The sequence below is a fragment of the Rhamphochromis longiceps genome, linkage group LG3, assembly GCF_057381845.1.
Source record: "Rhamphochromis longiceps isolate RC_006_pf linkage group LG3, R_longiceps_female_GT1.1, whole genome shotgun sequence".
NCBI classification, from domain to species: Eukaryota; Metazoa; Chordata; class Actinopteri; order Cichliformes; family Cichlidae; genus Rhamphochromis; species Rhamphochromis longiceps.
Genome location: NC_140559.1, coordinates 26,005,809 through 26,024,413, shown reverse-complemented (window position 1 = coordinate 26,024,413; position 18,605 = coordinate 26,005,809). Strand labels below are relative to the sequence as shown.

At 38.5% G+C, this 18,605-nt stretch overlaps 1 protein-coding gene across 1 annotated transcript; it reads right to left on the bottom strand.

The window, feature by feature from the left end:
- Positions 1-9,374: 9,374 nt before the first annotated feature.
- LOC146673677 (sterile alpha motif domain-containing protein 3-like) lies at positions 9,375-15,859 on the bottom strand. Its single transcript, XM_085384518.1, has 5 exons — positions 15,759-15,859; positions 11,066-11,150; positions 10,811-10,975; positions 10,314-10,520; positions 9,375-10,081 (listed from the first exon to the last, which is right to left on the bottom strand). Exons 1-5 carry the CDS (start codon positions 15,857-15,859, stop codon positions 9,779-9,781), a joined length of 861 nt encoding a protein of 286 aa, XP_085240644.1. The 3' UTR covers positions 9,375-9,778.
- Positions 15,860-18,605: the final 2,746 nt, after the last annotated feature.

Sequence of the window (18,605 nt, the reverse complement as noted above, 5' to 3'; positions counted from 1 at the left end):
GCTGTTTCTAAAAGGTTTTTATTTACAGTTCTAAATGTTGTTAAATAGTATTCACCCTGTTTCCAGAACAGTAAATACTGGGTTATGTTGCATTTTTGTTATCGGTTGTCTGAAATCACGTCAGGCATTTTTTACAATTCTTAATAAAATTATCCTATTTAAAGTTATGTTTTATGATAATTTTAGTCCATGTCTGTCCAATTCTGTCCAGAAATCTTGAGAAGGGGCTAATTGAATCCCGTCTTTTAAAGAAAAAGTCCCAACTGTGCAACCTGTAGTACTAGTAGCACTACTCTCTAGTGTTTTCTTTGCAGTTACATAAGTTTATATTGACATTTCAAGGCAGAGCTAACACTATTTAATACTTTCAATTTAAATGCACAATACTTTATTTAAACCCACGGGGCAATTAAGAAGTGTGTGTGTTTTGTTTTTTTAAATCATTGGAACCAAGCTGTTAAAGTGTGTGATTTATAGCAGAGGTTCCCAATCCCCGGGCCATGTACCAGTACCGGTTCGTGAGTGGTTTTGTTCAGGGTGGCGAGAGTTGAGGCTGGGGTGTGAAATGTATGGTTTTCAGGGTTTTTATCATTTTTTAGCGTTGTTTTGTTATTGTTTTTTATTGTTAACTCGGTTTTCCTGGGTCTTTTCACATGTGTTATGAATAAATCTTCTTTTTTTCAGTACCGGTACTAGTTTTATTTTGTTGTATTTATCCACGACACCTTATAGGACGGTCCGTGAAAATATTGTGGGGCATAAACCAGTCCGTGGCGCAAAAAAGGTTGGGGACCGCTGATTTATAGCACTGAAAATGTTTGTTTGAAACCAACAGCAGCAATTCTGACTTGTAACGTGCACATGTGAGGTTATCTGTTTCTTGGATCGCCATTGTGGGTGTGATACTAATATCAGTGATTTGTAGTACAACAAAGAAAAACAAAAACAAAACCTTGAAATATTTTTTAATATGTTAAACTGTTAAACTGTTATTTATAAATGTTTTTATAAATAAGAAAGAAAGTATACTTTATTGATCCCTGTTGGGAAAATTCCTCTCTGCTTTTAACCTATTCACTCAGTGAAGCAGTGGGCAGCCATTGGGCGCCCGGGGAGCAGTGTGTAGGGACAGTACCTTGCTCAGGGGTACCTCAGGGTAGCTGTTAAGGGGAATCGAACCCCCGACCTTCCAATCATGGGGCCACCACTCTACCTACTGAGCTATCCCTGCCCTATAACAGGGTTATTATTTCAGGCTTATCAATTAACAATTTAAAGATCAACTGAGCATTAACATGAATTAGCATTTTAAAAGTTTTCCAATAAGTCTCTCTTCTCTCTCTCTCTTTTTATAATTCTCTGCAGTTTGTTAAATGAAGTATCCACCTGTTCTCATTTTAATGTGCCTCTGTGTTTACCATCTAGACAGCAGTTTTCCCTGAAGGTACAGAGAAATCATAGCATTGTTCAGTTCTGGTTACTTTTTTTGTGTCCAAATGTGATCAGATCACTCTAATTATTCTTATCTAATTACCCGATTCTGACTTAATGCTGATTTTGTTCGAATATCTGGGAGGAGAGAGTTTGCAGAAGAGAAATGTGCATGACTTCCCACCGATGCAGCAGGAAAACATGAATATCCAAATTTTTCTGAATTAATTTTCTAACATGTCAAAAATGAGCTAACAGAAAGGTTTGGGGCAAAGGCTGCTCCTCTGGCGTTACTTGCTATAATGTCTAACTATGGACTCCCTGGGTATCATGTTCATATTTTTTTTCTGCAACTTGCAAGAACTAGAGCAAGTAACCCTGAATGTTCCTTGGCACCCTCTTTTATACTCATTTTCCCTTTGCCTCCCCCTGTCTGGACATCCAATTCATATCGTGAACTTACAATTACTCGATGTCCAGCCACACATACACTGATGTTTTTTGCATATATGATTGAAAACAAAATTTTAACTCTAAACTTTAAAACCACATTGATACATGTTCTTCTTTTCTATGTTGTACTTTAAAATAACATGTTTTTAATTCTATACTTCACTTCATGGTTCACTCATTTTACTTTCACTTGAAGCAGATTTCTCATCAGGTCATTCTCACATGAAAATCCACATTCTTCAACATCAACCACTATTTGATTTAAATATAGTTGTAATCTGACAAGACTACAATCATCATAATCTAAATACTACGTTAAGAGGTTGAGAACAGAGGTGACAATCACCATCTCTCCATGCTAAGAAAAACATTATCAATACAATGATTTCCTTGAGAGTGTTGATGGAGAAGTATAGAGAAGGTCAGAAGGTGTTGCAATCTTCCTTTGTGTGTCTAAAGAAATCATATGATAGTGTCCCAAGACAAGAACTCTGTTATTGCATGAGCAAGTCAGGCGTGAAAGGGAACTAGCTGAGCCTGGGGCTGGACATATGAAAATGGCACGACAGTGGTGAGGTGTCGAGTCTAATTGTGTGTATTCACAGCAATGCAAAAATTACAATACAAATACAATAAAGATTTGATGACATAACAGGTGATGAAAATTGCACCGAAAATAAATGTACAAGTAGAAAATAATATTTACATGGATAGCCGCATTTACTTATTGCTGAAAAGGCAAAGTGAGAGTTTTCCTGCTCTGTGTAAAAACAGCAGAGGCAAAATCAGGCTGACGGGCAGAGAAACCCAGGATGAAAACATTAGAATCGCACACCTGTCTATATCACTCAGCAGATTTGTGATACCCAGAGCAACTGTAAAAAGTGTTCCTAGGCAAGACATAAGGAGAGCTGCCATTATGGCTGTGATGGTGTGGAAAGCTTTCTGTTTTGACCGATTCATCTGCTGCCTGTCTCCTCCCATTTCCCCTGGCCCTGGATGAACGAGAACACAGAGAACAGAGAAGCTACAAAAAGACACTATAACTAAGGAGACCAGAATCATACAGAAATATGGAATATATGGGACATTAGGGTAGTAGGAAACTGCTAGACCAACGCACCCAAAGCACAACAACCAGACAAACCCAATGCAGATATTTCTGATCCTGACACCACCTGATTGTTTCAGCCCCAGATAGGTGATGGGGTGAACTACAGCCAAGTAACGCTCCACACATGTCACAGTGTTAAAGAACATCTCTCCAGGGTAGCTGATAGTGATTGCAGACGTACCCATGAAAACCGCCACAAAGTTATTAGACCACCAGCAAAATATGACAAGTGTGGCCCCCAATACAAATATTAGCTCAACTATGGTGACATTATAGGTAAATATGTCAGAGTGACTCATTGCTGCAAAGGAACGCTGCTGCCGCTGCCATCGTTGGTACCCCAGGTACAAGACGATGATGGAGATTGGGAGAATGATAAACGTCTTGGTGACAAAGAAGGTGGTGACAATATACGATGCACTTGAGCTATAGCAGTCAAAGGTAAACGAAGAAGTGTTGTCTGACATGCTTCTTGTAGCTTTGAGCTCAGCTTCTTCTGCCCTGAGAAATAAACAAGAAGTGAGGCCACAATACTTCAACAAAAATCCCATTTATGTCTTTCTTTGTGTTTAGATATAGATGTTACAGTTCACTCCTGCTGCTGTGACAGTAATGAACTGTTTTTTAGCACTTCTTTTGTTTGTTTGACATTGACATTCCCATTTAATGTCAGTTCAAAGAAAAAAATGCTAAACAACTCCTGCAGTTGTGACAGTAATGAACAGAAGAACATTTTATGTCCACCTTCGTAGTTCACAAAAGAAATGAAGACAGTTCAAAGAAAATATTGTCTGAAATGCTCTGTAGGCCAATGCTAAACATTTTAGTATCGCCAGCTTCAGATAATAGTCTGTGGAAAATTAGCACATAGTTCAGTTACCATAATGGAAAAGTACAAATATTAACTGAAATACTTTATGAAGCTAAATGACCCCCACCTTGTCTTTTGTGGTGTTTGATTTAAATCTCCTGGAAATCCAAAATCACCAACTTGTCTTCATTAACATAAAAATCGACATAAATGTTTTTATGTCTAAGTGTGGTGAAAAGGTGGACTCCTGCACAACGGTGCCTTGTTGTTTGCAGTCAAACAAATGATTGAGTTTGCATTAACCTATGGTCTTAAGTTAGGAATGCAAATTGTAGTTTCACACTATGCGTCAATTGGTAGGTTGGAGCACAGGGTCAGCTGCTAATGAGTCTCACTGCTAGTGGAACGTATTGTTGTTGTTTAACAGGATTCAAATAACCTGGAAGCAAGTACTAGCTTTCACTGGAATGTTTACATAGTGTGTTTATTATACTGGCTGTTAAGAATAAAATAATAAGCAAATTGTTATTTTGCATTTTTAGTGTTTTCAGCCAAGTGTAACTATGGCTACTGTGCTATTTGTCAAGTGAATCACAATAGGTCTGATTGCACTTCCAAAAATGAAATTATGTAAAAGGATAAACTGACTATTGTTTATAGAGCACTTTTCTTCACAAATTAAAAACTCAAAGCACTTCTTTACTACAAGCCTCATTCACCCTCTTTCAGACGTTGGAGTGGCTGTAGCTCAGGAGGAACAGCAGTGCATCAACTGATAGCAAGGTTGGTTGTTCAACTCCCAGTTGATCTGTCTGTCTTGCACAAGATACTAACCCCAACTGTGAAGGTTAGATGGAAAGCACTTATCTGCGCATGTGAATCACGGATGTTGTATTAATTGATTTGTGTGTTCCAGGAGAGGAAAAATCAATATAAAGAATCAGTCCATTCACCTAGTCTGTAAAGTTACTTTTTTTTTTGTCAAATAACTTTTAATGAACTATTCACAGACACAACTGGATGCATCAGAGCAACAGTGTTTTTAGTATTTTGTTTATTAAGGACAGGTCAAGATGCAGGCAAAAACAACCATCCAAACAGCAATATAGGATTTATTAAACTTCATTACGCAATGTCTAATCTTTTTGTTGGCAAACAAAGACACATCCTACCGTTTGCAGGACAGGAACTTTGCACGCCCCAGGTTTCCATTGTGCCATTAAAAATGTATTCATATTATGTTCAATCAGATCATGATGCAGTGGTTAGGTAGGTCATTATTGAGAGTGACTCATGTTGTTGTTTGACAGGATTCAAATTCCCTGGAAACAAAGACTGGTATGTGGTCAATTCAAATCAAGGTAACCATTTGGAAAATTTACACGTGGTTCTACAGTGTGTGTTTCTTACTGACTATGAACAGGTGGGGATTCAGGGACTGTTGACCTGATGGATGATTGCTGACCTGATGCCAAGTTTCACTTTATTGATGAAAATGACACCTAGCCAATTTGTCACTGTCAAGTGATTCATGCTTGGCTGTTTTGTTATGTCAGTCAAATGAGTAAATGTTTCTACATGAATAAAAGCACATAAGAGGCTTGTTGATTTCAAGTGATCTGACATTTATGCTCTTATAATAGTTATACATACAGATAGATAGATTGTCCTTCCTCTTCTGTCTTTACAAACAGTGTAAGAGCACAGCAAAACTGACTGAGATATTAGGTTATTATTAATTAACCTCACAGTGTTTTTGTTTTGTTTCTCAAATCATTTCAATGGTTTCACTATGATGAGTGAGACTCTAGATGCACACGCAGAGAGCAGGAAATGAGTTTTGTCAGGCAGTTGTGAATGTGGTCTCACGACTGTCTAACAAAAGTAAAATCATGTTTGAAAGTTCAGTAGTCGATTTGCTCCAAGTGCATACTCCCTTTCAAAAGTTCCTTAAACACATTGCTGTGTTAAGGAACTGTCTCAGGAAGAACCTGACTCTGACCCATGGTTTTGGGGAATAAGTGATTCATCTTGCCTAGTCACACAAGTGAGATAATGTCTGTGGAAGTGACAAAAACAACCAGTTGCTCAACTAGACTTTGACCTTATAACACTCTGTATGACTTTGCAATTTTGTTAGATTTGCTTCTTAAACTATTCTTTCCAAAGAAACAAAGGCAGAAATGCATATTTTACCTTCCATTGCATCCAGGTGCTGCAGCCATGTTGCTGCTTACTATTTCACAGTCACATAACAGACGCTCGTGTGACTGATTGTCTGGAGAACATAGACTATAATTAGCTGCTGGGCTTTTGGCTGGGCTGATAGCTATGCAGGACACCTTGTACATGTAACAGATTAAATATGTTATGTGTTGTATGTCACAATAAGTGGCAATGTTGCTCTTCTGTTTCTCTTGTCTTTCAGGTATAACGTCCACCTATTGGCCCATTCAAATTTGGCCAATTACTCGCCAGGAATCATTAATTTTATGTCACATACATGAAGTGAAGACACAGTCGCCTGTTTATGGGGCTTTTGATCTCCCTGAAAAAAAAAAATATTCCTGGCCCTTCTTTTTTCCTTGTCTGTAGTATTACCGTGAGATTCACAGCAAGGTTTTTCCATTTTTTATGAAAAACAATGTCCTATTCACCTATTCATAACTCAGCACCAGGTCAGTGTCAACACATTTTTAGAACAGTTGTGACCCCAAGTGGTGATAGTTGTCTATAATCTTTAGATGAAGTAATGGTTCATTCCTAGTGTTTCACTGAACAAAAGCAGACTTCGTTTTAAGTTTTACATAAAACTAAGGAGTTTACTTGGTGGTGGTAATAAATAATAAAACTAACACGAACCATTTCATGGTTCACTCATATTATATACACTCTCAGAAATAGGGGTACCAAAGTGTACCAAAAAGGGTACAAATGCTTGTCGCTGGGGGTGTTCCTTTTTGAAGGACATTTCTGTACCCTTTAGGCTTGGTACATTTTTGTACCTTATAAAGTTGTACCATCTGAAGTACAATCATGTACTTTCCTAAGACATAAATGTACCTTCAAACTATAGTACAGAAATGTTCCCTTGAAAAGGGTACAATAGGGTACCTATGAGGGTACCCCCCCAGCGACAACCTATTTCGTACCTAAAGAGACAAAAATGTACCCCCAATAGTCCAAAATATTTGGTTATTTAACTATTTATTTTCGATAATAGAATCACATCAAAGCATTTAAACAACCACAGGAATACATCCTTGATTACATTCATACATTGCCATAGGACATGTTAAGAAAAATACATTCATTTAAAAAAAGTAAACAATCACATAAAGACATTAAACACCTGAACACAATGTTTTGACGGATCACAGAGATGTCATGTATTTAAAAAACTGTCCACACAAATGTTTTGCTCTACTTCATCAAGCCAGAATATATATATGTCATATATATAGACAAAGTGGAAAATGTTCTTGCAATCACGTCACACAGAATACCTCAAGGACACAAACAGTCTATCATCAACTAAATAGGTGTCTAGAGCTTGAAAATCTAATTCATTTCCTGGATTGAACAGGATCCAGTCATTGTCAACTGCCACTTGGTAAGCATGGAAATGACATTCATAAGTGCGAGGAAGTAACATTTTCCCACACAATACCCAACAAGTATCAACATTCAAAATATACTTGATTTTAAAGAATATAGGTATGGCTTCAGTGTGTACATGGCCAACTACAAAAACATCCTCAAGTTCATATTTGACACTGCTGACAGATATAGCAGACACACGCTGAAGCACTTTATCCTGAAAATGCACATCTGTAAAACTTTTGTTCATTTCCAGAGCATTCTGTAAGTCACCTGGCAGAGATGAAAATGGCACACTGACACTTGTGCTGAGTGAATGTTCAAAGTCAACAAGCAACCTACCTGAAGAAAACTCCCAGCACTGTTTCATTTGATGACGATTGCTAAGAGTTGCAGTGATGTTTACAAAGTTTTTGCATTTACTCGCTATATTTTTGAAATATTGATGCTTGCTTTCATATCTCATACACCATAAAGGGCGAAGAGGACCATACATCAAAATCAGCCTTGGGTAGTGAATAAGGTAGTGACACTTGGGTGTTAAAACATTTCCAAAGACTTTTGTAGTCATTTCAAGAAATTCTTGAATAAGCAGGTTTAAATGAGCAAGCTCATCTTTTCTCACATTTGTAGCCATTACACGATCTACGATTTCTGAACATAATAAGAACACATGCCAATATGGAGTGCCAGGTGGAACATGGGGAGCCATTAAAAAAGGCAAGAGCCTGAAAAGGCACCATTTTTGACTGGCTGATCCAACTATGTTAGAATTTCGAAGCATCTTTTCCGTCAGTGGCACTGGTCTGTTCGGCTTGTCATTCCTCCCAAACTTCACATTTTTCAGCTCATCATTGATTTCATAAATGGTGATGTGCTTTTCCCTGTGAGCTTTACAAATAACCAAGTTCATTACCAAAGGAATAACCCCCTCCAGCAAGTCGTGCATTACATCTGGGGGAAGAGACTGGGTCACATCAAAATAAGGCAGTGCATCAAATGTACAGTTACCATACACACCGTACAAAGCAGCACTCTCTGGGTTGTTTTCCACACAGTTTATGTGGTACTCATGTACTTTGGTTGTTCTAATAACAAAATGGTCCTCACAAAAGTGCTGTTGTATCTCCGAGTGCGAGGCCATACAAAATCGGCATATTCTGCCTGTATTGAAAGACATTGAGAAACGCCCAATCATATGAGCAGAAAGGTTGTCGCATGAAATGGTAGCAAGAGCAGCATGAACTGTGTGCTCTACTTCATCGACACAGATAGTGAAACCCTCTGTGGACAGCATCTTCAAGTCAGTTATCAAGGGCTGAAGTATAGTTTCAAGCCCACACTCTTTTAAATGTGAATGGCGAACCAGTAAGGCTAAATGAATGTGACTCAACTTTGAGCGATGTTTTCCACTTATGTTTCCTATAGTATAATAAAATGCACAGATTTTGTATTTAATTCGTTTTGCACCAAGGGGGTTCACAATTTCAAATTCATCTTCATAAAAATGAAGTCTTAGAGCTTGAGGATGGTCTTTGAAAAATGAGTGGTCTTTAAAATACATGCCATCTTTGTAATCAGTCAAAACATCATCATCTTGATTTCTGTGGTTATCCAGAACAATTTGTTCCCACACATCCTCCACCTGACAGTATTTGTTTAATACCTGTAGGATTGGAACATACGAATAACTACCAATTTTCACACCAGAATGGTCTCTTACTGTGTAACTGATAGGTTCTGTCATGTTCATTTTTGATTTGCAGTGTTCTTTTATCATAAATGGTGAACGAATTGAATCACATGCTTTCTGGAAAAAATCTGAAGTAGACAAAACCTGCTCAAGTTCTGGACAATCACTGAGGCGGAAACCATGTTTATCCAAATGATAACGAATAAACGAGTCGTAGTTTTCTTTAAAAAAACACAAAAGAAAACTAAGATCATCAACGATGTCTTGCTGAACAGAGTGTGGAAGGTTATTTTTTTCAGTACATTTGAGAATAAAGCTAAATAAATGATCTCCTAAATTATCAAGCAAACTGTCCATACTAGGTGGTGTGGGCTGCTGAACTGTGTGCGTCTCGTCTGAACTGTGTGTGTGTGTGGGTCTTCAACCTCTTTGTGTGCATGGTTTTCAAATCCATCTTCAACTACCTCAAGGCTATTCAAAACAGAGGGTTTGTGTTTGCGATACACATGGCGTCGAAAAGAGTGATACTTGGAAAAAGCTGCCTGGCAGTCATTTATTCCACAAGTGATGCTGAAATGAGGCTCATGTGCGTGTACTAACCCAACATGTATAATCAACTTCCTCAGAGTAAATGCCCTTTTTGAACATTTTGAACATTTGTGGAGTGGGGGCATATTTAATAGAGTTGGTTAAGTACCCTGGTGACACTTACTGGCAGGGGTTTGTCTCCCTGGTCTCCTATGTTGACAATGCAGTTCTGAAGAAAGACAAGTGTTTTCTTGAAGTATGCAGGGTAGGTCATGTTGAACATGAAGAAGGTGGAGAATGCTGAGATGTAGGCCTCATCCAGCGAGACCTTCTTCAGTGGCAAATCCTTGGTCATTTGAAGAACATTTTGAAGAACAGCAGTGAAGTTTTCGCTAAAGCAGCGACAGATGTTGTCTTGGCAGGGATGCATTAAATCAACCTCATAACACAACTGGAAATGAAAAGAGCAGAATAGACAAAAGAATGACATTTTACATTGAGGATTTAAATTTTTGACATGTTTAAAGACACAGACTGGAGATAAATGTAAAGTGCTTTAACCCGTGAACAAAAATTCTAAAGATAATGAACAGATTGATTAATCAGTTAGTACAGAAAATAATAATCAGATTTAGAGACAAAAAATCATTAGCTGTTTCCCCAATCATCTTAACAATTCTTACCCCTGCAGATGTCCCCAGGAATGGATATCTCTTTAATAGGTCCACAGTACACATTCCTTCAGCTACCTCTCGACGTCTCCATGCAAAGGTTTTTGTCATGCGGTCTTTCACCAGTGCTGTGTCAGGATGTAGCTTCTTGTGCTGATCATTTAGCACCTTGATATGAGCATCAACGGAGGCTGCATCTTCCCCCACAAAGCACGAATCCTTTGTCAAAACAGATATCAGTATTATCATAAGTAAAATCTGATAAGTTAATGTTACTCGAAATGCGGTAATTTGTACACCAAATGCTTTGAAAAAAATGCAAAAATGTTGAATAGGAATTGCAAGTTGAGCTGACTTTTGTTAAATCAACTGTGAAGTTCCTTTTTCTATGTTAATGTTATCTGTTAACATGTTTCTTTCAATTAATGTTTACTTTTAGCTTTACAGTGAACATAATAAGACTACATATGTTACCTTAGCTCTTAAAGGCTGAGGGTGTGAGGACTTACGAGAGAGGGCTTCAGTCTCTTCAGACAGGAGCTGCTGGATTCCTCTGTGGTCCGATGTTTCTGCGTGCGTCCAAACTTTTCTTTAACCCGGTTCACTTCTTCGTTGCTGATTAGGGGAGCCCGTTCTGCTTTGAACTTTCTCTTGAGTTGGCTGTGCCAGGTGTCCTAGTTGTTTCAAATGTATATAAGTAGTTAATTATGCTTACTTTATATTAATATAATCTATAAAAGAAACAAAAAAGGAGAGGTACTCACATAACCATTTCCGTGTACATCTCTTAAAGGATACTTCACAATCAGGGCTTTGATGACCTGGATGTAGTCTGAGTGGGTTGGGTACCTGTTTCAAACATAAGAAAGACAACCCACAGTGCACTGATTACTCTTATCCTTTCCTGGGGGCTTTTCTGTTCTTCAATTCTTCTAATCATATTGTTATTACCGTAAATAGTATGTTGTAGACCAATGTCAAATCAATGTAGCTAAAGTTGATTTTAATTTTTTAAAAATGGGCGTGGACAAACAGCCACATCTCTCCCAAACTTAATAACATAATAATAACAATAAGCTATCATTGTGAATCTGTCTATATTCCCCAAAAGGAAGTTACAATTAATTCTCTTGATTAATTGTTAATATAAATTAACTGGTAATATAAAAATGTAAGTAAGTGTACGTGTCCCTGCACAGAGCTTACAGCTCTCATATTCGAAAATCCCACTAAGTAGGTGGAATGGTACAAATGTGTACCTTCCATTGTTTAAAATCCCTTTGAGCGGGAAACAAGTTAGATGGGATAAATTTTGCTTAGAAAACGATTTTGTTAATAGCTATATTTACATACTAGCATGTTTTGAGAAATTATTGATTTTTTTTACATTTTTGTACATGGTTCGACACTATTTATTGATAAAACACTCGAATACGGCGGGCAGACAGACGTTGAACATTCCACCAACAGTCTAAATAGTCCACATTTGTACCTTTCTTTGTTTAAAACTTAGCTAACTGCTAGCTTTCGCCCATGTTAAATCTAGCTCTTCGGACTTTTGCTAACTCTACTGTAAAATTACACGTTGTAATTTTTATAAAAACACAAAATCACACCCGACTTACCTCTAAATCTTTGCGCCTCGTCGTCTGACATATCAATGCCTTCTTCCATCAACCTTTTAAGGAGCTCCTCCGTGGATAACCCCCTGAGAGTTATTTTCTGTGTCAACGCTAGTCAGCGCGGAGGCGGAGCACTCATCACTGCTGCCTTTTCGGCCTTTGGGATTAATGCGCGTTGCGAACTTGACACATGAAAATACAACATTGTGGTATTAATGCGCAGTTGTTTAGAAACCGTTATGCTGTCTTGGCGAACTATATTTGTAACTTACAAAATGTAGTCACCGTAACATAAAAATCTGCTTGACATTTTAACTTCCAAAGAACCTCGGTTTAACTTGATGTTGCAAATTCCATAAAAACCTCACAATTAATGAACAATTCTAGGATGTAGTTAAAGCAAAAAAGTAAAGTCCAAACATAACAGTAAAATGATTTCACGTTTTTGAAAGATTTAAAACATTAAAAAATTATAACTGGAACTTAATAAAATGGAAATGGACCAGTTTTTTTTTAACATCATTTGGTTGTGCCTGCATGTCATTGTGTGTGTGTTTTTTTTAAAATATAATTTAACATAACTTACACAAAGGTAGGTTACAGATATTCTTTGCATCATAGGATAATTTACGTACAGAGGAGAGGACCAACAGATTTGATTATAACATGTAGCTTTTATGAGCACACTCACATCTCATATGAATTTTACAATTAACCAGGCCCATCCAGATTTTCCCATGCTGACCCATTACCACATTCTGCCACTGCAGTACAGGTCAAAATGGTACAGATTTGTACTTTATTTCAAATTGAACCTTTAAAGGGGCATTTCTGGACTTTTAAAGACCAGTATTGTACTTTTAAGGGAACATTTTAAAAAAATGTACCTATAGGTACAAAAATGTTATTCTCTCGTACCTCTATTTCTGAGAGTGTACCTTCACTTGAATTAGATTTCTCATCAGGTCATTCTCACATGAAAATCCACATTCTTCAATATCAGTCACTATTTGATTTCAATATGGTTGTAATCTGACAAATCTACAATCATCATAATCTAAATACTACGTTAAGAGGTTGAGAACAGAGGTGACAATCACCATCTCTCCATGCTAAGAAAAACATTATCAATACAATGTTTTCCTTGAGAGTGTTGATGGAGAAGTATAGAGAAGGTCAGAAGGTGTTGCAATCTTTGTGTGTCTGAAGAAATCATATGATAGTGTCCCAAGACAAGAACTCTGTTATTGCATGAGCAAAGCAGGCATGAAAGGGAACCAGCTGAGCCTGGGGCTGGACATATGAAAATGGCAGTGACAGTGGTGAGCTGTGCAGTAGGAGCAGTGTTGGGGAGTAACGGAATACATGTACCGCTGTTACGTATTTAAAATACAAAATATGAGTAACTGTATTCCGTTACAGTTACCGTTTAAAAAGGTGGTATTCATTTTTTTTTTTTTTTTTTTTTGTCCCGTTTGGATCTTTAGCCATCAGAATTGTTGTCTTGAGGCCAAGAAAGATGCCAAGCGGATTTATTTTACCAAGTGGATCATCATGGCCTTGCCATATTGACCTTTATTATAATTATGAATTTATTTTATTTTCAGTTGCTACAAACGGGACAGATATGACTGTGGGATAGGACAGGGGGAAAGAATGAAAGAAAGAGAGGGAGAGAGAAAAAGAAAACCAAAGGGGAGAAGAGACAGTGAGAAGGGGGGGAAGAGAGAAAAAAACAAACAAACAAAAAAAAAAAACTCCTGGGTCACCTGTATGGAGAAAAAAAAAACAGAGGAGAAAGCAAACAACAAAGAGCAACATAATAAGAGAAAAAAAAAGCACCATCACAATAAACTAGCTAGCAGTAGATATCAATAGTTACTAAATAATAAACGATATTGTGCAGCACGCAAGATAGACAGCGCACAATGTGCTTTGAGGCAGCAGCCAAGAAAGCTGTAGTCCGCGTCTGTGAATACCCGTGTGTACACCTCTGTGCACACCTGTGTGGATCAGCATGCTTGCATTCCAAAGGTTTCTCCATGTAACGATCTGCTAGGGAGTGTGGGGAGCCACAGCCCCGTCCTCCAGGGCATGAAGCAGGTATGGAGGAGATCAAAACTCCAGACATCCAGAGGCCCCCAGAACACAAGAGACCAAGGAAGACCAACAGAGGGGCAGCCGCGCCACTGTCCCAGTAAGAGCTAAGGAGAATCCCAGATGAGGGCTCACTCAGCAGCCGTGGAGCAGAAGCCAGGGGGAGTTGCAGTGACGCGCCCGTGAGCTCCGCCGGCAGCCAGCTGTGCCTGAGTGACCGAGCCCCAGGCCGAGAGGCCGGGGGCACCCCACCTCCGAAGTGGCCCGAGCGAGCCCCAAATAAGCGGCCGCCAAGGAGTGAGCCGGTGTGTACCTGGACGCCCACCCCCAGATACAAAGAACCACCAACGCACCGACACCTGAGGGAGTCCGCCACCGGCAGGGGAAGTGATGGTGGGTGGGGGAGATAGGCCTCCAAACCTTGGAAGGCCCGAGATGTCCCCAGAGAGGTGGCGACTGATACCCAACCTGACATATAGACACAGACATACAGGCACACACAGACACAAACATCCATTCCCACCCTCATGCTCTCATATGCACTTCACACTCAACCGACGTGGAGACAGACATAAAGAACATGGGAATAGAGCAGCTGCCAGACAATTCAACATTAATGAATCAATGGAAGTAGAGGTAGAAGTAGAGTTCGACTCATCTGACTGTTTTGTTTCGCTTAGTGCGCCCTATAATCTGGAAAATACGGTAACTTCTACCTCCCTGTAGCATGTCCAGAAGTCCAACTTTTTGTGCGATGATAAGCATCATCCTCTGCCTTTTGGGTGCAAAATGTTTCATCGACATTGTCCAAGTTAATCTATATTATTGAATTATTGTAAGTTTTTCATTGCAGCACAATGCCAAACAAATAAATACATTTAGTACATCACAGAAACATCTTTAAAAAATTAAAATCTATAAAAACACACATTAAAAAGGCAACTTATAAACAAAATTTGTCACTTCCATGAAATGCAATATGTCATGCCATGTATGAATGTACATTTTTCAGGCTCCAGATATAAGTGTGATGGCCACTGATCAAAATCAAATCACTTTTATTGTCACATCACATGGGTCTATGTAGTGTTCAACAGTCTGATGGCCTGATGGAAAAAGCTGTCTCTCAGTCTGCTGGTACAGGACCGGATGCTGCAGAACCTCCTTCCTGATGGAAGTAGTTTGAACAGTTTATGGCTGGGGTGACTGGAGTCCTTGATGATCCTTCCCGCTTTCCTCAGGCACTGCTACCTGTAGATGTCTTGGAGGGAGGGAAGCTCACCTCACCACTCTCTGGAGAGCTTTGCAGTTGTAGGCGGTGCTGTTGCCATACCAGGTGGTGATGCATCCAGTGAGGATGCTCTCAATGACACAGTGATAGAAGGTCCTGAGGATGCGGGGGCTCATGCCAAATCTTATCAGTCTCCTGAGCAAGAAGAGGCGCTGCTGCGCCTTCTTCACTGTTTTGTTTATGTGTCCTGGCCATGTAAGATCCTCCGACAGATGTACACCAAGGAACCGGAAGCTGCTCACTCTCTCCACAGCAGCTCCGTCGATGGTGATGGGGGTGTGTACTTCTCTGCACCTCCGGAAGTCTACTATCAACTCCTTTGTCCTTGCGACGTTGAGGGTAGGTTGGTTGTCTCGGCACCAGTGGGTCAGGGTGCTGACCTCCTCCCTGTAGGCCGTCTCATCACCATTGGTGATAAGACCCACCACTGTAGTGTCGTCCGCATACTTCACAACGATGTTGGAGTTGCTAGTGGCCGTGCAGTCGTAGATGTAGCGTGAGTACAGGAGAGTGCTCAGTACACACCCCTGTGGAGCACCAGTGTTCATTATGACGGCGGATGAGGTGATGCTGCCCAGTCTGACCACTTGGTGTTTGTCAGACAGGAAGTTAAGGATCCAGCTGCAGAGAGAGCTGCTCAATCCTAGATCCTGCAGTTTCCTGTCCAGCTTCGAGGGAACGATGGTATTGACATTCACATCATATATTTCATCTTGTGCACATAGTCCAGTTAGGATTGTAAATTTAGCTGTCTTCCACACGAACATGTACATTTTAGCAATGATAAACTAATGAAATGTTGCTTCTTGATATGTCCTCTTCTGTGCCTTTAAAGTCAATGAGTTGGGTGGGCATGTAGTCCAAATATTGCATCTGCATGTGATTGTACATATGCAATGCACCCAGTGTTTGTATATGTAATGTACTATTGGGCACATAAGTGTTTCTCCAGGTGGGAAAAATCAACTACAGAGTTATAGATCCATTAGTAAAGATTAATCATCTGTGTGGAACATGCTGATCTTAATTTATTGGCACAGGCCAGAACTTCAAAATACCATTAAATTTCTTGTTAATGGCGAAGCAATGCAAGCAATCCACCTGTATGTGTGTTTAAATACTTGAAGTACAACTATAAGTAGTAAAGCAAGAATTACAAGCAAACAAACAACAAAGAAACAAACAACCTTTACTTGTCACATACACAATTATACAGAGCACAACATGTAGTGAAATGCTTGTTTCTGAGCTGTGGGAAATTATGTCAGTGTTTAGAAATATTTAGACCTAACTATAAATTTCACACATGGCATTTTCCCCTATTGGTGTGACATTATATTAAATATTAAACTAATGCACCAGGCACCATTCCAGACTTAATGATACTGACATAAACTGACGTGGCTTATTTCTACAGATTTATAGACAGTCTAAATTCTTAAAGAAGATATTTTTATAAACAGATCTGATAAAAATCTCTTTATGTTTTGTGTCATTATCTGACAGGATTCAAATTCAACAAACTAAACCTGCTGCTTATTCAAATCCGAACACCTGTGTGTGTCCTCAGTCAGACTGTGTATAGGTGAATGAGGTCATTTAGAAGGCTTAGAATCACTGATCAAATATAATCTTCAAAAAAGGATCTTTGAGTAAGCATTTGATGAACTTAGCTTTGGAATCACATTCTGCTTGATGTGAGCAGCTATGTCATGTCATCACCAATATCGGATGTCTGCTTATAAATAGTAGCAACTGGTTTGTAGATGCAGATCTGCATGTAGGTCTCTTATGCTATTTGAATTTACAGAAGCATTTGATTTCTTACTTTTCTTCACCACAATCAGTACCATTAAGTTTCCACTGAAAAATAGTTACATTTACTCTAAGTTTATTTATTGTGTAAAACATTCATCTTGTCATAAAGGTATGGAGTTAAAGCGTGTATTGTATTGTTGTCAAAGTTTACCTTCATATTGCTTTTTCTCTGTAGCCATTGCAAAATAACCTGCATGACAACCTGCAACAACACAGAAAATCTGAGTCATGGACTGAAATTAATCTAAAAAATCTACAAATGTGACTGATATGATAAACCTAGACTAAGTTTTACTATGTATAGTAAATCGTGTGATTTACTATATGTGCACAAAGATCTTTGTGAGTAACTTTTTCCACTCACACATACAAAGCAATATGAAAATTCCATCGTACAACTTCACAAATGTTGTATTTTTTTGCTTTCAAGAAGCTTCCTGTGGATACAAATTTTTCATTCTCTTTCATGTTACTAAACACATGTGCTCCAATGTTTTCAAAGTTCACATGCTACTAAAAATCTCGGACAACTCCCCTTTGTGTGGCACCAAGATTTTTCATTTAAAACATGTTTTTTTTTCTTCTCACTGATCAGAAAAGCTCATCGTCATGGTCACACATCCCTTTGGTGTTTCTCGTTGCTTTGTGAATGCAAACATCTTTTAAAATGCAGGATAAATACTGTAGCTATGTAGCAAAGGTTATTGGAAGATTGATCTAAATTTGTTTTAATTCCAGTGTTCAATTGGGCATTGAAATAGCATCCATGTAATCAACATTCAAATGTATTAAAATAAAAAGGTTTTATGACTTGTCCACATTTTCGCTGTAAGTGTCATGATTCTTATCTATGAACACATTTTCACTTCATTGACGCTTTAATTACCTATGCCAGGCCCCATGTTAAACTGAAAGGTGCAAAAAGAAAATTTGCCTACTGAATACAGCATACAAAATCAGGACAAGTGCAATATGCAAAAGCCTTTCATTTCTGCCATCTGTCACTTGAACATGTTAAAAAAACGCCTTCAGCTTCAGCATCAACCATTAAAGTATTGCCCAAATGTGTACAAACAGCAGCTAGTTAGGTTGAAGAATCAAACAAACATTCACTGAAGACTATTTGCATGGTGAGTGCTGTTTAATGACTTCTGTGGTACATGTATATGTTAGACCTTGTTAGACTTTGGTATTTCCAGCAGTTGCTGATTATATTTAGAATTGGGTTTAAAAACAAACAAAATCAGCTGCTTTAGACTTTGTGAATTACTTGAAACAATTCAACTATTTTTTTCTTATCATCATTCAATTGACTTCCTTAAAGAATTTGGGATGAAGAAGTATTGGTCTTGCCCTTTGGTCACATATAGACATACATACTTCTGTAACTTAAACTGACTTATTTCCATTGTTTGATGTTCTTGAGCTCAGCCCCTCCATTTATCCTGTCTTGTTTTTTTTTTACTTTCAGGCAGC

Coding starts and splice junctions, on each gene's coding strand:
- LOC146673677 (XM_085384518.1), bottom strand. CDS start 15,859: ATGAACACTGGTGCTCCACAGGGGTGTGTACTGAGCACTCTCCTGTAC. Junction 11,151..15,758: donor AACTCCAACATCGTTGTGAA/GTATGCGGACGA, acceptor TGTTTGAAACAG/GTACCCAACCCACTCAGACT. Junction 10,082..10,313: donor TCCTGGGGACATCTGCAGGG/GTAAGAATTGTT, acceptor TTTCATTTCCAG/TTGTGTTATGAGGTTGATTT.